General features: G+C 36.8%; 2 protein-coding genes across 2 annotated transcripts in view; one reads left to right on the top strand and one right to left on the bottom strand.

Moving 5' to 3' along the window:
- Positions 1–1,521: 1,521 nt before the first annotated feature.
- On the top strand, positions 1,522–3,568 carry LOC124165743 (myb/SANT-like DNA-binding domain-containing protein 3). The gene is made up of 4 exons (XM_046543228.1): positions 1,522–2,026; positions 2,127–2,268; positions 2,483–2,511; positions 2,720–3,568. The coding sequence occupies exons 1-4, from the start codon at positions 1,769–1,771 to the stop codon at positions 3,077–3,079; spliced, it is 789 nt and encodes a 262-aa protein (XP_046399184.1). The 5' UTR covers positions 1,522–1,768; the 3' UTR covers positions 3,080–3,568.
- Positions 3,335–21,454, bottom strand: part of LOC124164911 (putative nuclease HARBI1) — a 53,313-nt gene continuing 35,193 nt past the window's right edge. Inside the window, exon 3 of the mRNA XM_046542140.1 lies at positions 3,335–4,123. Within this exon, the coding sequence (XP_046398096.1) occupies positions 3,335–4,123 (789 nt within the window). The remainder of the gene's footprint in view (positions 4,124–21,454) is intronic.

Raw genomic sequence — 21,454 nt, 5'->3', positions numbered from 1 at the left:
GAAAAAAACAAATGACTGTACTGAACAATTAATCAGAGGTTACCACGCTATTGACCTTATTAACACTTTGTTGTAACCAAATGGACACACATTTTCATGATTACAGAATCTATCAAATTACTGGTCTGTGTCAGTAAGCGTGGACTTTCTAATGAGGTCTTATTGCCGTGTTTCTCCTTATATTTGCCATGTAATATAAATTTATGTCCTTGTGCAAGAGACAAGAGACGAGCTTATTGCGAATGAGGCAGCATTTTATACGTTTATTTCGCACACCTCAGATTCACACAAAACTCGAGCTATTATTGTTTGCTGTGCGTTGAGTTCGAGTCCATATCTTTTTAACACAGTCTTCAGAGTGTTTACTTTATTTACAGCACTCTTTAGAACTCTCTTTTGGGTGTTACTTCCTAAACCTGGCCTTATTTTTCCTCCTAGTGCTCCATATTTTTATGGGGAGCTAAAATATTTTCACTATTTTTTCGTCGCACTGGAAATGGACGCCAGATATCCGTCAAAAGATACAGTCCCTACCAGTGTGAAATGTCCTTTCTCGGGAAATGCACTCATAAAAGAGAATATTTTCTCCGGGGCTGATGTATGGGAGATCCCCGTTCAGACGTCCCGCTGTGTGCCATTTATATCACTGCAATGGAGAAAAAAAATCGTCTGCTTCGTGTTTTCCGAATTATAGTGCTCTCATATTATGACGAAGTTATATCTGATAACTTTTTTCTCCCGGGACTTGCATGAAAAACCACAAAACTTGTTAAGCAAAGTGAAATAATAAGATGAAATATTTCACAAAAATAACTTTTAATTTTTAGGAATTCTACTTGGGTTCTACACCACATCAATTCAGTTGTATTGGCCGAGGTTTCGGAAAGCGACTTGTTTCCTATTCTTAAGGCGTGTTATTTTCTGAATGTTCAATTTCAAACTGAACAGGATTGATAGTTTGGCGAGTACAGCAATAAGGCTCAGGTGTTGTGCGATTGGGTGATGGTATTTTTAAGTACTTTATGTACATACTTTTATTATCTTTTCAATTCAATTAATTACAGTTGTCCAAGTGTTTCTTAGAAAGCCAGTATCATGATTGAAATTACGAATTGATATTACTTTAATTAACTTTCATTAAATGTAATTTAATATTTTTTTCACTTTTAATTCACTTGAATAGAACTTTTAATTTGACCCCGTGTTTTAATGCTCCAGCAAATTCTGTCCATTGTTGGAAATATTGCTGGTTAAGTAATGAATCATATGAAAAAATATAAAAAAACACCTTTTTCATAAAACAGTATAAAATGTCCCAAAGAGTAAAATACAAACCTTTCCTCACTCAGGATCAGTATTCACACCAAGCGTGGATACTGACCAGGTTTTGATATGTATTTTGCTCGCCAATCCTTAGTGAGTAAGTGTTAATCACAATGAGTATGAGATAACTTTTAATCCAAAATGGGTGAAAAATTTACAAGAACCCACAGTTGAAACATATAAACAGACTGGGCCGATTTCACCAACCTCTCTTTGATCGGCGATCAGTTGATCGGCATCAATTCCCTGATCCGAGATCAAATCTCGCATCCGTTTCACCAACGTCTGATCCTTGATCAACAATCAAAATCACTTGATCGGCAATCGCGTAGCATTATAATTCTCATATATTTGTAAGTAGCTTTCCTATTGGCTGTCTACGGCGCATGACGACGGCATTTGTTTAACAGCGTGATTACCGCGACATTCGAGTATAAAGATCAAAATGTCTTCAGCAGCACGAGGCAACAATTTCTCCGAGTTGGAGAAATCGCGACTTTTAGATCTTGTGGAAACATATTCCAATGTAATAGAAAACAAAAGAACTGACGCAACTACATGCCACGAGAAGATGAAAGCATGGGAAGGTATAAGCGTAGCCTTTAATTCCACCGAAACAAATGCTGTCAGAACATGGAAGCAATTGAAAAATTGCTATGAAAATATGAAACGTCGGGCTAAGAAGAACGCGGCCGATGAGAAGGTGAGTAGATACGCATGCATCGTATAAATATCATCACATTAAGTTCCAGTATCAAAGTTGTATTTACTAAGGCTGTAAAATGAAATCCATTAAATTTCAGATAGAAAGATACAAGACTGGGGGAGGAAGCTGTCACACACAGCTAACCAGCCAGGAGGAGAGATTGATAGGTATGGTTAAGGATCAATTCAATTCATTGAGGAACCCTGCCGACAGTGATGCAAGTTTCAGCGGCGATAAAGGTGGGTAGAATATTTTTATTCAGCGATTGTTATGGTGACGATAATATCTTGCAATTACAAATGGATTTCTAGCATAAAAGCCCACGCTAACTCTAAGGTGTCTTGGGCGAACAGGTATACATCATGAACCAACAGTAATGAATTATTTTCGCTATTATAAAAATTAATATTGATAAAGAGTGTGCTTGGTTCTGATATTCTTCTTTCATTACAGATGTGAGTGCAGAGGGAGATATTTTTGAAGTAAGTTCTAAAAAAAGAATGGCCTCTTATTCTATTATTTTTTTTAAATAAATACATTCTTTACCATACTATTTCAAATGTAATTGACTTTGAATCCAACTAAGCATCTCATTTCGTCTATGAAAACATTTCATCCTTATTTCACAAATTCTGAAGACTAAATAACTGAGCAAAATTTCACTAAAACCTTTGTTTTCTTACTTTTAAGATCATGGAGACAATCACAGATAAGGATGAAGAAACAACAACAGAAATCCCATTAACACCCAACGATGCACCTTATGACTTTACTCAACAGCCAACAGAAAGCAATAGAGCCAGTACTTCCAAAATTTCATCATGCAATCCACCATCCCACAAAAGAAAAGCTGAAGAAGAAGTAGCAACCATGGCAAATAAAAAAACCATTTTAATCAACAGACAACTGGAAATCCTAGAACAACAGCATAAAATAAAAATGGAAATATTGAAAAATGAACTAAAAAATAGTGTACTAGCGTTGGAAAACCAACAAATTGAAACTGAAATCAAAAAGGCTACCTTGGCAAAACTAATGGCAAATAAATAAGTCTTATTTCTCATAGCCTAGGTCTATTTATTCAAAATCATGTCATCAAATTTAAGCCCCAGGTTATACTATCTGTAAAAGAGAGGGAAACTGATTTCTATAATGAATGCTGCAGGTTTAAAATTTTATTTACTAGTTAATTTCCATAGTTGAAATTTGCTATTTAATTTTTTATAACGCTGTAAAATATAAATATGTAAGAAAACTATTTCTCATCAGAAGCTATCCTATGGTTATCATAAAAAGAATATATTTTTAAGAAAATATGCCATTTATTATGGCTCGCCGAACAGCAGCTCCTGTGGCTCTATCATTTCCCTCTGCCATTGGTTGATTGACTTCATCATACGGATGAGGATTCACATTGGCATCATGAAGGGGCTCCTCTTCTTTGAATAAGATTGAAATATTGTGCAGAACACCGGTGGCCACAATAATGATTAAAGATGTATTTGTTTTTGTTCTTAGTCCAATTGATAGGCAAGGAAACCTCCGTTTTAACACCCCAAAACATCTTTCGATGGGGTTTCGGCTTCGAACATGAGCCAGGTTATAATTTCTTTCCCCTCTGCTCACTGGGTGTAATAATGGAGTTAGGAGATATGGCTTGCAAGGATAGCCACCATCTCCTAATAAATAGCCATCAGGTATCTCCCCACTTTCAAATTTAGCTCTCAAAAAGGAATTGTTAAAAATGGTGCTGTCGTGAACTGACCCTGGCCACCTTGCCACCAAATTTGTTAATTTAAGGGTCGGGGAGCAAACTGCCTGAACATTGATGGAAAAATATGACTTTCTATTTCTAAATAATTCAGCATTTCCTCCTCCAGGTGAAGTAATGGGTATGTGGGTACAATCAATAGCCCCAATGATGCCTGGGAATCTGGCAATTGCAAAAAATTCTTCCTTCAATCTGTTCAGTTCCTCTCTTCCACTAGGGAAATTAATAAATTCTTCCGACAGCATAGCTATATGTAGGGAGACCTTCTTAATTATCCTGCAGACACTGGATGTACTCACTCCAAGTAATTCACCAATGACTACCTGCAAAAGTATTTCAATTTCAATATGATAGGATTTTCATCTGAGTGCTCAGTAGCCTCCTCATATCTAATTCATAACATTTATATATATATATCACTTGAGGCAGATTAAATAACTGTCTGCTACATAAAACAAACCTCAATGTGAAAATAAAATTTCATTTAAGCACATTTTGACTGTAGTTTGTGAGGTAATTCACAATGTGATGGTAAAAAAATTATGAATCAAGACTACAATATAAGATATTTCAGCAATTTATTTACATATTTAAAAAAAATTTATATCATTTAGTAGCCACTGCTGCTACTATTGAATTATTATGAAATAGAGATCTAACGGATGTTATACTATCATAGTGATTTTTTGACAACATAAAAGTTAGGTAGGAATTTCAGTCACCTACATCATGACAGTTGCTCCTTACCTCATGAGTAGTACCTACTGACCTAACAGCTACATTTGGTAGGTATCTAATTATTGAAGTGAGATGAGCCTATCACAATATTTGCAATCATCTGAATTATTCATTTGAATAGCAGTCTAGCAACAAGCTATATGATGAGTTGCACTTTCAGGTGTAATTTTTCCAGACCTAACTCTTATTAACTCATTCAAATATTACAAATGTCCTAGCATAAAAAAATTCCACCAGCACATTTTCCTTTTCGTTATATTGTATTTTCTTATGCTGACAGGTGTATATCATAGACCATATGAAGAAAGATGTGGATCATGTATTTTCACGTTTTGAACTTTAAAAGAGAATTCGAATCAACTTAATTTCAGAACATCTATAACTAGGATGGTTATGATGAAATGAGTAATAATAATGACTCCACATAATATAATAAACTAATCATATAGATACAAACCAAGCTGCAGCATATGTCAAGTTATAATATGTGTGCAGAATGTAGCATAATAAACTTTGTACTTCCTGTCACTAAAGTATTGTGAACCATCACAAACAGTATTTAGACAACATTGCTTTTTATTAACAGAACTCATAAATTTACAGCCACGTCTTACCTCATGACAACTATTTATCATCTCATTTTAATAGGAGTGATAACTCATCATGACCAAGAATTCCAGTAAAATAAAATGTGATTTGCATCCAACACCAGTAGACATTACTTATATCCAATTCATTGTCATTTGAAAGTCATGGTAAAAAAATTGCTTAATATACTTTGCCATTATATTACATAATACCACAACTGTTAATGGTTTTAAAGTAATCTATGCATTGAAACTGTTGATTATTGTGATTTGAGCCCTTTATGTTTTCATGGGAGTGCTGAGTATTTAATTATTTAGAAATATATCGGTATTCTATCACAGATTAACCATTTATGCCTTAACTAATAATGTTCACCTTAAAGTGAAATTACTTTCAGCATTACATCTTTTAACATAACATTGTGTGTTCAGTGACCCCTCACCCACATCTACTTTAAGAAGTAAGGCATTTTACAGTGCACTACTATACATTAATTACCTTATAATATTCAAATTACCATTGCCAGTATACTCTAGCTCTTGCGCCGTAGTGCTGTCTTAGAAGATCACCTAGCTAAATTCGACAAACACCTGAGCTTGTATAATAAACAGTACTATGTACATCAACCATTATTTCTGATCTCTTGTCCATTGATTAATAAAATCTACGCAGGATTTGTTGTTCCACAGTATAACATAAACATACAGAAATACCAATATCTTCTGTTACCTCTATGACATAAAAATCATGTACCATTTTCATCATTGCCACTATTCACATTATCAGACCAAGTTCACTCTGCAAGTTACAAAAGTGTCATCTCAAATGTCAAAGGAAATGCCAACATCGATCATGAGAAGGAAGGATCACAAAAATTTATGGAAACTTTTTAAATGTTTTTGATTTTTATGCCCATTAAACTTGATTTACATAAATTACACAAAAAAGTGAACGCCTTAATATACCAAAATGCTTTTCATGATATCGAGGTACTTACAAGGAACACTAGGCATGATTCTTATCGTACCCACATCATAATTCTGCGTATTGTTTACTCTACTTGATCAGCATTAGCATTGAAATTAGCTAATAGTGTAAGTTTCTCTCCTCAAGATGATAGCATTCTATCCAACAACTTGAAATTCATCGTTACAAACCTTCGTAATTCTGATGTATTAAACTAGCATGTAACTTAAGGTATGTATAATTTAAATTACATACTATTACCGTACACATAGCAATTATATTAAAACGTGCGATTTAAATTTAAAATCATCAGCGAAACAAGATCAACAGCAGCAATATCTTCCAACGACATACCGGTGTCTTCAATAACAACGTCAATCTTAGCGTTACGATATTTGCTACTCTCATGTTGAAAACCCGCTAAATTTAAATACCTTATGTTCAAGTCACTCAATTTACCTGAAAGCTTCCTGTCGCGTAAAATCTTAGGGCTATCAAAAGTTGTTTCAGTGGAGAAATCGGGTTATTTCTTTTGCTCCTATTGTCTATCCTGTTACGAATTCGCTCAAGGACAAATTGAACAGCAGGTTTCGATAATCTAAATTTCATTTTAAATTCATTTTCTTCATATACATTATAATCGTTTCCTTCCAGGGGCCTATGGTGTGCACGTAAGTTAAAATAATCTATAATTATATCATACTCCTCGTCAGATGATGACAGTGCGTCGGGCATCTTGGTTGATCATGGTTTGATCAAAGAAAATCCATGATTAACTTGATCAAGGATTTTGATCCCCGATTAGCGCTGATTGTCGTTGGTGAAACTCGATCAGTGTGATTGGCGATTAATTGTACGGTTGATCCGAGATCAAGCGTTGATCGGCGTTGGTGAAATCGGCCCTAAGCAAGTTAAGAAAGAGAGTGTAGCAATGGAATTCCAAGGGTGACAGTGCAATTGTTTCTTCATATTTTTTCAAGGAGATAAAATTTCAACGGTAATTTTTTTATACTTTGGTCCGTTTGAGAGTAAATTGCGAGGCACATGGAAGAAATTCAACCATTCTAACTTACACGCTTGAACCATTCACCTACAGCATACCCACTCTCACTCACCACCAATTACTCACATAAGATAGGGATGTGAGTTCCACCGGCAGAATGGCTTGGTGTGGCGCATCGTCCGCCACATTGTAGAGTTGGACCAGTGGATAAGTGTCCGCCTACTAATCGGACGGCGCGCGTTCGAGTCCTGGCGCCGGCCGGTATTTTTTCCTATATCTTTTCAGGAATTCTAGAAGGTTCGAGGAAGATCCGGCGCGGCGTTCCAGAATATTCGCCGCATGTATATAAGCTAGCCATCTGGGCTACCCAGTTCAGTTCTGTATTGTCAAGTCACAATAAACGCCTCTCCGCAGATAACCGAAGTGTGTTATTTAGCGTAGCCATCGCTATTGGAATGCATATGGCCGGCAGAATGGGTTGGTATATGGCTTGGTCAAGGAATAACGGTGCTAAATTTCATGCTTTTCTCATCATTTGCAGCATTTTCAGCTTCGTCCCTAGCTCTAAAATCAGGGTAGCGTAATTGACTACCTAGGAATTTCTCCTTCGTCAAAATTTTAGGATGGTATTTTCCATTGCCACGCAGAATGCTTTCAGTTTCACTCAGGTACTTAAGGTAGACTTATGAACTTTATTCCTCTTTCTGTACCAAAATGTTTTTTTCAATTTTCCTTTATTTAGTAAATTTTACATCATTAATGAATATGATCAATGTTGTAAAAATATAAATATGGTTCGCATTCATTTTAAAGCAACTGTATTTCTATTACAGCAGACATACAGACTCTTCCACTAGTTGTGTGCCATTTTGATCTCTAATTTTAGTAACTTCACCTCGTACAACATCTAAGAAAATTGGTATAGTTATAAAGAAAGATCGTAAGTTGTGTCGAACGTAAGCAAAATTTTACAATTTTGGCCATTTGACCTCACGATGTGGGTGCTAACCAAAACTTTTGTATATTTGTATACAAATAAATTCACAGGTAAGGAAAGAAAGGGATAAGAACATGTAATAGAAAAGGGCGAGGACAACGGTGCTGTGGTAGATGGAAAAAAGCCAGAAATCAGAGGGTAAAAATGCGGCCTGACTGGGACTCGAACCCAGAACCCCTTGGTTGCCGGCTAGGTGCTCTACCAGTTGCGCTACCAGGACGCTTAGATCCACCATGATTTCGGCGGCGCTTTACACAGTAAACTCCCTTTGCTTTGGCTCACAAGAGTAACCAATAGATGGCATTGGGGCAGCTCACCACGAATTTATTTGTATGTTTGCGTTTAAAGTTAATATCGATAAACACAGAGACACAAAAAAAAACACTCATATTGAATAAATATGCTTTCTATATTGGCCAATGCACTACCCCTCTCAATCTCAGAATCAACAATCATCGCGCCTCCTGTTGTCCATCTTCCCCCCACTCCTCTCTACCAGTTCCTACACATTGTCTTTCACATGATTCCATTTTCAATCAATGCTACAAAGTATCCATTATTGCCTCCCTCCCTCCCACCGACTCCGCCCTCAACCTCCACACCCTCGAATTGGCTTGCATTTGGCACTTTCAAGCCAATAGCTTTCCAGGTCTGAACGTCGCATCCTAACCCCTATTCCTAACTCCCCCTCCCCATACACCTCTCCCCTAACCCCTCTTTTCCTATATACATACTTCATATTGATTTGGGGGGACCATGATCAATGGTAAAATTTCTCCACCTGGCTATCCCAGTTTCACCCGAAGAGTGGTCCCTCGGGGTAGCAAATAACGTGAGATCGCAGAACGGAAAGGGTGAGGGGGGTAGATAAGGTCGGAAGGCGAAGAGGGAATTGCCACTAGGAGATTTGAGTTAGTGAAGGGTTCGAAAGTTGCCATTTTCTTGATTGGAAGGAGAACGTCTCTCCCAAACCTTTTTTTCCCTTCGCCTTCACTCTCCAAGGTGACCACCAACTCGGAAAAGCAGGGGAAAAATCGGGGAATTAGAAGCTTCAGGTAAATATCCGGGAGAGGGAATTGCAGCCCTAGCGAAGATCATTCTCTATATGCGTGTAGAGATTTGGTATTTTACGTCTTTCTTTGGTGGACGTGTATCTGGATTACTCACCCTCCTCCGTCATCATCAATAGCCCACAATACTAACAATAAGATTAGTTTGACGCATCTATCCGTTCCTCCTCCTATCCGCTATACATGTACCTATACATGTATCCGCTATATATATGGCCTGCTAAGTTATCCCATCTTCTCCTTAAACTTTTTGGAAGACTCTTCTATGCGATTCAAAAAGTGCATGTTCGTAATCTAGGGATCAAATAAAGCAGGAAGCGAAGTAACTCATAACCATAACTTTCCTAGGAATATTTTTTTTTTATTTTTACATTTTTTTGCAGGGAAACCTTGTTTCACCTTAACTGTTGCAAACTATCCCAAGTTCCAACCTTTTTATTAAAATATGGCCGAGAAATTGTAATAATGACTTCATAGGTGGCATAGAAACCGTAGCATGATGGAAAAAGTTTACCGGTACAATCAATGATTACCAATGATGCTACCAAACTCAATGCCACCACAATCATGAGCACGCAAGGCCCTCGCTATCATCACACAGTCCAAATAAATGGAATATGGAGGAAAATGAGTGCAGAGGAATGAAGCAGTTTTTGAGATGAGTGGAAGTGGATGGATGTTCATTAATTGCTTTTAGTAATATCTATTTTTTTTAATGTCTTCATTATGTTTGAGTTTTAAGCATCTCCTTTTCGCAAACATGTGGATTGATATTGTCTTTGATGATAAAGTTTCATCGTCTTCTATATCTGGAAGGCAATTACTCGTACTCGTTATACAAAATATACCATAAACATTCGAGTGAATGTATTTTTGACATTTTGTACGTCTTAAGCGTTTGTAAAAACATAAATGACTCCTTACAGCTGAAAAAGAGCCGAACTATTTGTATTGCTCTCGCAAATCCCTGTCATTTTTTAATGTGGTGCCATTTTAGGTGCCATTTTAGGTCCGGGGAGTAAATTAATTTACTCCCCTTCGCCACTTCTACGCGGTTATACTTGCATTTAAACTACACCTTTGCATCATTTGAGCTAAAAATGTGATTAATTAAATATAATTAAATAACATATGCTTCTTCCACTTTCCCCCAACCCCTCTTGGGGATTTGGTTGTGGGTTACAACGTAAGTATCAATTAACATTTGTCCATGGAATAAACGTACCAAATCTCATGCTTTCCTCCTAATAAGCAACGATTTGATTTTTACTATCACGTGCCGCTAATGCCACCGAGTTTGCAATGATGTTTGAGGCATATTTCCTTCTTCATAAGCTATTTTCACAAAAAGGCTTAAAATATACTCACAGCATTGTTCATAAATTGCATTTTTAATAGAAAAAAAGATAGTACAAAAATGTTACGTTACCTATTAAGCTCATACGAGATTTCATATAAATACTTCATTTTCACATACCACCTTTTTAGGACGTTATTTGTATATTTATACACTACAAGAATAACTGACTGCAAGTGTCCTTAGTTGTCATTGAACAGCAAAATATACGGCCTCTGTCTAGGCAAGTGTGGTCGTCATTTATGGAGAAAACGTATCCTAAGGAATTGGTTTCTCTCTCGAACTTATTTATTCTGTTTTTATTTCCAATATTTTGTCTCGTGTCCCTCACAACTTCATAATTATTTCTCCGTCTCAATCCATCGTGAATTTAAAAAAGGAATATCTCCAATTCAGGGATCTTTGCCAAAAGTCCTCGTTATTTCTCATATTCATTGAAAATTACATATTTTTTTGAAATCGCAAAGTTTGTGGGCAGTAGCTCGTTAAAAGAAGAGCGGAAGATTAAAAAATCGAGAAAGTATGGAAAAAAGTATCGGGGAAAGATCCCTCAGCTAATTCCGATTTCAAAGACTTTTGTTTGTGTTTCCACTTAAGATTGAAAGATGCTCATGAATGCCTTTCGAAGCTTTCATGGCAAATATCCAAGAAATAAGTTATTAGAGGAAAAAGGAAAAGTAGGCTACAAAAGAAACAAGTCATTAACTGAAACTTTTCAGCTTGAAGTAACGAAGGCAGCAAGTACCTACGGACCTGTTAGTTTCCTTTGAATATCGTCAATAGCTTTCTGGAAATGCGAATTTATTCAGCGTAGTAAACTTAAGGATTATTCAATACGCTAATCACTATCGTAATTATTCCTAGTGATTCTTGAATTTTTTTATAGTTAAATAGGGAAATAGGTGCGCAAATCAGTGTATGTCACATGCAATTTTTCTGCTATTTAAACGACGAGACTACAACATTTACCCTACATCTTTCATTGAGCAGCGCAATAATGATTTAGTGGGCATGTGAGCGTACGTTGCCAAAGTATTAGCTGAATGGTCTTAAAAATGGACCAATTTTTATTCTTCATCATGCTTACAGAATGTTTGTTGATGTTATACCAACGGGATCTTAATCAATCTTTAATATTGGAACTTAGCTATCAAAACATCAATCCCTCATTAATATTTACATTTAAAATCTGTAATTTTTCTATCACAGCTATAATTGACGCGGAATTCATTGCATTGAAGTTCTCTACCATTTCCAGCAATAAAGCTTCTTTTGTCAGCGCTAGTGTTTATATTATTTGTTTCTCCCTGCCAATCACTATGTCACTGAGCTGCAATTTATTTCCTTCTTTTTCAGCCAATGAATTTCAAATCCAGACGAAATGAGAAACATATATTTCAACACTAATTATTTCCCCAGCCGAATTCTTATTTATAACGAAAATAATAACGATATAGCTTAAATTAGCGAATGAGCTTATTAGGCTTATCTACTCAGAATGCAGTTTTAATTAGCCAATATTTATCAATGGCCAACACTGCCTGCTTCGTTCAAAAAATGTTCCCGGAGCATTCTGATTTGAGACCATTTTGATTTATGGCGGGATGTAGAGTGTTTCATGTCTCATTTTTATGTTGTGATGTTTACTCGCGCTTATCAATCCCTACGTCGTAAAAAACTTCAAGTCTGTTCGGAGAAACTCCAATGGTTTTGGGCTCAAAAGATCCCCGTCTCCCATCCCCTCCCCTTACCTTGTTAATTTAAAAACTCTGAAAGACTTCCCAGAAGAAAGTTACTTAATTACTATTTTCATCCCCACACAGTTTTTTCCTCCGTTTTTATTACATCTTACACTCGCTGTATCTCTTGTTGGCAGCCTCTCTCCGCAATACACGTTTTTCCAGCCTTTTTATATCTCGCGCGCTATCGCCACTTTGATGTGATCTCGCACGGTACGATTGTGAGCTCGGAAGCTCAGTTAGGGGCGTAAATGGTTAGCGTTGGAGAAGTGATTAAATCCCTCAGTCCTCGCAAAAGTTCGTAATTAGTTGCGAGGCCATATCGAAAACTTTCATTTCGTTTCTTTTTTTTTTCTTGCCAGGAGTGGAGTAACGTTTCTTTCGAGGTTTCTCATTGTTTGATTTTTCTCTTCGTCATCTGCTAAGCCTTTACTGAGTTGAGCGTGTTCTTCGCTGCCAGTAATAATATTTTTTTATCCCCATACATACATCCAGGCGGGAAATAGACGGGATGTTTTCTCGTATAGCATTTAATGCCTGCCGTAACGACGTGTTAAGTTATTATTTCTACCTTTGCTTTCTTTACGCAATCTATTTTTTGAGAAGATTTGAGCAGTGCTCGGTTTGTTCCAATTAGCAAAATTTTATGTCCAAGGTAAGATTCTCCTCCTCGTCACTGCGTTGAGGCAAGGATTTAGCTACATGAAAAAAATTCTTTGCTTATTCAGTTCATATTGTTCATTTAACTTTTGCAATAAATTGGCATTTTTTTATGAATTCCATGTGAGATCGTTTTAATGTACATGTAGTAAAATACTATAAAAAATTGCCTTATTCCAAATATTAGGGAAAGAAAGTATAATTCTTTAGCTATCATGGTGTTCAACAATTGCTCTTTTATATGAAAATTTTATTGGAATGATATTATTATTAATTATAATGAAAACCCTTGTATATTTATGCATTTTTTATTGGAACTGAAATATTTTATTTTTCACCTCTCGTTTGGTGTTAAAAGTACTCGTAAAAGTATATCAACATCACCCACCCAATAGAATGAAAATCAATGAAAGAAAATATTTACATTAATTAATTTTTGTGAGAAATTGTAGTGAGTATTTGAGTTCATGTTTGCTTATATGTAACTTAAGAATCATCGCGCTCTTAGACCTTTTTTGTTATTGATATCTTTGATCTACAATACACATCGAATAAAAATTTTAAGTTATAGTATATGCATTAAAAATTTGATGCTACGCTTGTTCACATTGTTTTCGCAGGCATATTTAAACATTGTATGCCGCTTTAGTTTCACAGCATACAGCGAGAAAATTCTTCACCGCTCCCTGAGAAGTGCCCTCTTAACTCGTGTGACGCACTGAAGAGGCTGTAGGCAGGCCGACAAAGGGATGGGTACAATCCCATTACTTATTCAATATCCTAGCTCATTAGGTCCACACTCATTACAAGTTCCCCGTGTACCTGCCAGCACGCTCTACTTACTTCTCGTTAAGTCTCCGTCGTCTATCCTCTGTCTTCAAAATCCTCTGACCGAGACAGCCATTTTTACTATCCGTCGGCTTATATAAATGCCAATATAAAATAAACGGGAAATGAAGTGTGCGCCCCTTACTTAACCATGGGTTTCTCGTCTGTTACGAAAGTTTTCTTACACTGTAGTGATTATTTTTTTTTTTACATATTTTGCGTAATTAATCTGTTATGTTGCATTTTTTTTAGGGTCATGATGGAATTATTATCTAAGGAGAGGGAAGAATTATTCTGCAATATCTTTGTCGTAATTTTGTACATCCTGCTACATCAGAGCAAATGTGACATATTTTTAAATAAAATGAAATCTTAGAGAGTGATAACTTTTTCATTTAATACATTCAATTATACTTATGGAGAGAATAAACTGATAGTTATAGGAAAATAAGTTTTGACATCGCTTATTTGGAAGTAAGCAAAGTTAACACTAGCCTTTACAGAGTTATCGGTTTAAGTCAACTATTATATAGGTACGCAGCATATTCCTTGTCAGAGTAATGGATGTGACGTATTTTAAACATTTCTGCCAATATTATTAGAGTTCTAATGTGTGAATAATTCTGGCTACTTATCATCCGTATTGATTGTGATGTGTCAAATTTGCATGTGTCGGAGTTATAAAATTATTTTACCTTCATAACTACTGTTTTCGGAATTATTTATTGTTCAAATTTACTCCCATTATTTTCTAATAGCGCCACTGAGACATGTGTCATGTGATTAATTATTACTCCTAAATTCAACTAACTTCCATTTAAACTAGGATATCTTATGACAAAAATTATGTCAATGAGATCTCATCATTATTTTACAGCCTTCTAATATTCGATGAATTTCGCGCCGTTGACCAGACGACTTTTTGTATGCCAACAGACATGGTGAGAGCGCGGAGAAAATATAGCATATTCCATGCTCTGATTGATGTTTTTAACAATTTCGCCTTCAAAAGAGAGCAAATTTTATTTTCTCCGCTGTATACCGAAGTTTTTCCATGAATTTTGAAGTTATGTCCCAATCCAGTTTTTATTAGCTTTCCTTCAAAATTACTTCTAGTTAACGTTTCCATTCCATTCCTTTCTGGTCACATTTATTGATAGATATTAGTTTGTGATTGTATAACTAGATATTTTTATGGTTCCATTTATTGCTACATATTATTCTTGCTTATTCTCTACTTTTAATCCATCCAGTGACTTAAAGATATCAAATGGGGTGAACGCAACGACTTTGTAATTCTATTTCGTACCTTCACCCGAACACCAAAGCCTGTCGGAGCAAACTGGGTGATGCGATCTTGCCGAAGCCGACACAGGAGCCGCGATAAGCTCAGGAAGCGATGGAGCGTAGTTGGGTGGGCGGTGCTCGCATAAGATTTACTGCACGTTACCCCGTGAGAAGTTATCGAGGAGGGTGGAGTTGGTTGGGTTGCCTGCAGGCCAGGGGATGGACATGGGGGAGAGGCTGTAAGTTTGAGGGGATATTTTAGATTGGGCGGAAAGGCCGGTGAGGCGAAAGGGAAGCCGTTAGGCATCTCTCTGCCCGCTTGGCCTTCCCCAAAGCACTTTGGCCCAATTTCTCCCCGGACAATGTCCGCGCTATTCCCTCAGCGCCCGTCGCACAGCCTCTCCGATTTTACATCTTTATTACTATCCTCTCCCAGCCTCTCTTTCTCGCCCATTTGCCGATGCTTCCTCCTCGACGAACTGCATACATTCCTGTTGTCGCGCTATTCATCTTTTAGCAATGGGCGCCGAAGGCAGTATATCAGATAGTCAGCGGTGAACGCATCGTATGGATGGAGTTTTTTTTTGATCGAGTCTTGTCCGGGATTGTGAACAGAAAAAGAGTAAATCAGGAGTACAAAACATGAAATAAGATTGTAAAAAAGGGATTTTTGCCCTAAGTAATATGCCATAATTATTTAAAGTCACATTTTGGAGGGAAATTGATAATATTTTGGACATCCATCCATTTTATTGCTCTTGGATATCACACAATTACTTATACCACTTCTTTTTACAGAGTGCGACCCGGGTTTCAATAAATTATCATCACCTTCAGGCGAAAATTATGATTTTTGTATCTTATTATTGTTACCTAGTTACTTGATAAATTTAAAACGGACGACAGAATAGGGGAAAAAGATGGGTAAATTTGGCTGGGTTTTCCCCTATTCTGGTGTCCGTTTTAAAATTTATTTACCTACGCTTCCTCCTCGAAGAACTGCATTCATCCCTGTTGTCGCGCTATTCATCTTTTAGCAATGTGCGCCGAAAGCAGTATATCAGAGAGTCAGCGGTGAACGCATCGTATGGATGGAGTTTTTTTAATGGAGTCCTGTCCGGGATTGTCATCAGAATTAGAGTAAATCATTAGTACAAAATATAAAAAAGATGGTAACAAAAGGGTTTTTCCCCTGAGTAATATGATACATTATCTTAAGTCACGTCTTGGAAGGTAATTGATAATATATTGGACATCCATCCATATACCTAAGCTTCCTCCTCGAAGAACTGCATACATCCCTATTGTCGTGATATTTTTATTTTTTTTTTTGTAATGGGCGCTGTATGCAGTATATCAGGAAGTTAGCAGCGATCGCGTCGTGAGGCTTGAGTTTTTTAATCTAGTCCATGTGGGATTGTATTCTTATTCCTATTCTGAGTAGTTCAGGAGTAGGATATATTTAAAAAATGGCGCAAAAGGGGATATTCCCTGAATAATCTCACCGTAAACTTCGACCAATTAGTGATGAATTTCGATAGGTGCAACCTTTTTCGTGGTCAAAATTAGCATGACAGACCCAATTTCATTCCTGCATGGAGACGTAGGGGGAAGCTGCATGGAGACGGCTGCTATGCCTACAATGAGTGGTGGGCAACACTTCGCAGCAGTTGAGAGTGGTAGTGGTAATGGAAACACGGTGTTGTGGTTTATTGAGCCTAGAGCTTCATGCGGCAACGCAGCCGCTTAGGAAACCTTATTTTTAAGTTATCCCTCGTAAATGCCTTGATTATCCCGAAATCGAATTTTGAAAAGGGTTAGATTTTACTTTGGACATAATAGTATCAATGTACAGGAGAGTTTGGTATCCTATAGCTTTGATTGATGGGTTTCGGATTACATTGTCTTGCGATGAGATCCGATCGAATGTATTGAATATTTTCTAGTCACGAGCGTTAACATTGAAAACATACCTCTTTTACGCGGCGTTGTCTAGATGATGTCTCTATGTTTCTGGGCTTCAACGCGTGGATTTTTCTTTATGACGACAGTTTCTCCGGTATTCCAACCGGCGTCTTCAGATCGACCTGAAGACGACGGTTGGAATACCGGAGAAACTGTCGTCATAAAGAAAAATCCACGCGGTGAAGCCCAGAAATATAGAGACATCATACCTCTTTTACCTGAATTAGATAAATTGAATGACGTGTTTTGAATTTTTGGGTGAGCTTTTATGTATTAGTTAGTAAAATATAGGAAAAACAAAAAATAATATCTATTGCCCGTAACAAATATTTTTGTACTGAAGCATTATATAGAGTTTAAATTATTAAAATAAATAAATGAGCAAAAGTTTCAATATGTAAAGTTGTTCTAATCTTTAATCCTTGAGCATGTTGGAATCGATTCATTTTTTTTGTTCTTAGTCATCGTGTTACTGCTCGCTCAAAACTCTATTTTCCATTTGTCGAAGCTTCTGCGCGTATCCACGATGCCTTTATGTGCTCACTAAAAGGCCGTACACTACACACCTCATCCCATAGCACACACAGAAACATATACGCACACGTGCCTACTAAGAGCTTCTCTGTATGGCGCGCGCGAAAAGCTTTTTGAGGGGCCCATATGGAGGTCAGGACGGTGAACCTTGACCTTAGGGTGCTGTTGAGTGGTGCAGATGCCGATTTTACGGCGTGCTGTTGATGGAGGCTGAGTAGCACACTCAGGAATTTGCTATAAAAATTGAGATAGCGTAGATGCAATTTTTAATATTCTTGTTTTTATGCCCATTAGGGCCTTCAATTTCTTCTTGGTTTGTATTCATTTAGTCACAAATGGTAATATGTAAGCACCAAGGATTTTATCGGCTATCAGCTCTTAATGTGTGTGAAAATAATGTCGCTATGATTTTTAATTAATCGTTTGCTCGGAATAAATAGGATAAATTTTAAGTATAATTTTTTTATGCCAAATCTGTAATATCACAGGTTTAAATTGTTAATTCCTCTGTGAATTCATGCTACACCTTCATTTTTGAAATTTCAGTTTTTATAAAATCTCGAGTACTGAAACAGTGAAATTGAATAGCAGCAAAACCAGGTACTTAAAGGTGAAATTTTATAAAATGGCATTTCAAACTATGAAAAATTACATAGTCATGATCATTTAGTTTAGAGCAGACAGTTTTGAAGCCGGTGGTTTCAATTACTATGATATTCATAGAAATACTTTAAAACTTTACAGTATATAAAAAATATCTGAGATATATAATATTGCCATTTTATAAAATTGTACATTGTAAATTAGTTTTGATAGTAGACGTTTCCTTAATATTATCACAGCAAAAGCGATCCTCAATTTTTGGAAAAAATAAATATTTACGAAAACTATTTGGTTTGTCATTACTATTTCAAATAAAAGTAACATCTGAAAGACTCAAAGGAAATAAGTAACCTGAATATAATAGGATTCAGAGGAACCAAAGTCAACCTCTAAGGAGTCTATGTTTGCCTACTGGCCATAGTTTCTTTGATCCAAATCTTAAGTGAATGGGTAAAGGTATTCCTCTCAGGTTTTTTAAATGTTTTTCTGCTCTACTAAGCGCATTTTTATCATTATCATGAGTCAAAAATTCTAAGATTAGTGTAACACAGCTCTTTATTCAGCTAACTTATACGCTAGCCATGATTGGAGACGTAATTCCTCTCATTTGTATCCTTAATAACCTGTCCCATTAGGCCGGCGCTTATTTTTTTTAAACGACTCGATTTAAAAATTCGTGGTCTCAATATGTGCAAAATGATGATAAAAAAGTTTCCGGTTCGTGCGACGTTGGATAGCCGTGCCTAAGGCGCCGAAAGGCGCCTATAAAGCTTCAATGCTGTTATTATGAATGCCGAGTTTGTCGACCCGAAAAAAAAGTTTGCTTAGGTAAAAATGATATTTCACAACCGTCTAGAAAAAAATTTCACCAGTTTGGTCGTATCTCCATTCTTTCATGCCGAAATGCTGCCTCATAGGTGCCCGCCGCACGCCCCCCGCATTCCTGCCGCCAGGCGCGCCGCGCGTTTCTTGATTCGCGCGACACTCCTTAGTTCCGTGGATCTTCCCTCCTATCCCTAAAATGCTGGCAGAGTGGAACTAGAGTGAGTGATAATGGCAAGTCGTGGACAATATGATTTATTTGTCAATACAACTTTAGAAAAAGTACACTTTAAGCGAAAATAGGGAGAAAAAATAGGATTTACACGAGGTAAATACGTTGAAACAACTGAATGAGATCCAGTTACTTTTCATGTCTAACAATCAAAGTTGACGTTTTGTACAAAACACCGCATAAGCTTTCCCGAGAACAAAAGGTATCCGCTGGTGCCAACGTCCAATCCTTGCTTCCACGCAGAAATATGAACCAATTATAAAATCTAATAAATAGCTTTCTTTGCTCATATTCTTGTATTCCCAGCTGTAATTTGATTCTTCTTGTTGCAGAATACCCTCTTCGCGTAGCAATCCTGCTATTTCTTGCTTCGTTCATCCACCACTGGTTGTTCGTTATATCTTTCGTGGTTTTAGTTTTCCTAGAGCATATTGGGTCTTTTTCACCTCCATTTCCCTCTCTACTAGTACCTTAGTCTTCTTTTTGTTGATTTTCAGCTAAAAATTAGCCATTTTCTTTTCCATTTTCGTCATAACCCTCTTCAAATAATCCTCTATTACTCCCATATTGTCTGCAAATCTTTATCCGAGGTTATTCGCACCTGAAGACTTCTGTTTGAGTTCATCGAAAGTTCCCTTGATGTAAACATTCAAAATTACGCAGAACAGTACCCGCTCTTGCCTCACTTCTTTCCTCATCATTGCTTCTTCTCTCCGCAGATTTCATCACAGCTACTTTGATTTTTTTATAAAGCGAGTACATTTTGCGATCTAACTAGAGTACTCCCATTTCTTTCAAATTTCTAAGTTGTCTAAGGTCTTTTCAAACTAAACAAACGCTATGAAAGTCGCTTTTTCCTTCTTCATTTTCTTCTCTATGAGTATCTCAAGGGCGAAAATTGCTTTTCTTGTGCTCCTTTTCTTTCATCTGAATTGGTCCTCATCCAGACATAATTCTGCTCTTCGTTATTTCCTCCAGTAGATGATTCTTATTAGTACCCTGTACATTGCTCGTACCTTAATTGTATTTGTAATAATTTCGCATTGACTTTCATGATTTAAAGTGATTTTGTAAACGGGTAGCCCATGCTTTGTCAATTTTCTATCCATTATTGTGCTCTAAATTTGTTTTTCCTTTTTTTTAAGATAATAGTTATTGCTGTTTGGCTGGGAAAAGTTTCAATTCGAAATTTGAAAGCCAAAAATACTACCATCCTCGGACATTTCACGTTGGCACTTCACGGTTGGTACGCTTTCCATTAGAGCACACCGAAAAAAGAGCGAGAGACCAAATTTCATGGTCCGAGTGACTGATAAAAAAATCGGAGGGTTAAAAACTTTCGATGGCGGCGGTTGAATCATAAAAAAATGCTCAATTTTTTTCTGTTCCCCCTCGTTCCTTTTAACGGCTCGAAATTCCATCCGCGTTTGATTATTCGTCGGGGTCCATCAATTTAATGGGAGTTTGAGGGTGAATCAGTCACCTTGATGGGGGACCCCCTGACGGTTAAAAAGGACCTTTTCAGAGTTCTGGAAATGTGGAAACGGGAGGTGTGGGGGGATGGGAAAACAGTGAAAATAATGCGGTCCAGACCCTGAGGTATTAAAAGGTGAGAGTTCGCGTCGGTTGGGAGTTCTACAGAGACCCCGATGGAGAGGCGAAGCCAAAGGGACTGCCTAGACGAGGCCCAATTCCATCCCATAGAGGGATTACCTCTGTTGCTATTTTGACTAGATGTTAATCTGCTGTCAAAAATGTCCGCGGAGCCGTGAAAAGTTCAATGATTCCTACCTTTTTTATGTTCTGTATGTGTTAAACATGATTGTTATTTTTGAGATTATTTTCATACTTGTTTTATATGTAAATAATACATTTATTATGTACATTTTCATGTATACATAATTTATTTTTTCATATTACCCGAGGCCTTACTGCTTTTTTGGGACAGTATAAAGAAATAAATGTGTTCCAATTTTTTCGGATATTTTGTCGTATAATATTTGTAGAATTCGTGGAATAAATTATAAAGTTATGAATTTTATAGATCACATCATCATGCGTTAACATTTTGGTTAACACCCCTAATTATACGTTATTTCCCCGTAAACCTCGGATCACTTTGTCTATCAGCGACTCGAGTGGCGATTTTTGTAAACCCATTAAAATGCGTGGTGGGTGACAGCACATCTTGAGGCCGACTTGACGATTCTCTTTTGTCATATTCGTGGTCCGGACCCTGCGGTATTATTATGGTGAGATTTTGCG

This window comes from Ischnura elegans, chromosome 9 (assembly GCF_921293095.1).
Source record: "Ischnura elegans chromosome 9, ioIscEleg1.1, whole genome shotgun sequence".
Taxonomy (NCBI): Eukaryota; Metazoa; Arthropoda; class Insecta; order Odonata; family Coenagrionidae; genus Ischnura; species Ischnura elegans.
Note: the sequence above shows the minus strand (reverse complement) of the source record. Positions and strands in the feature narration are given on the sequence as shown.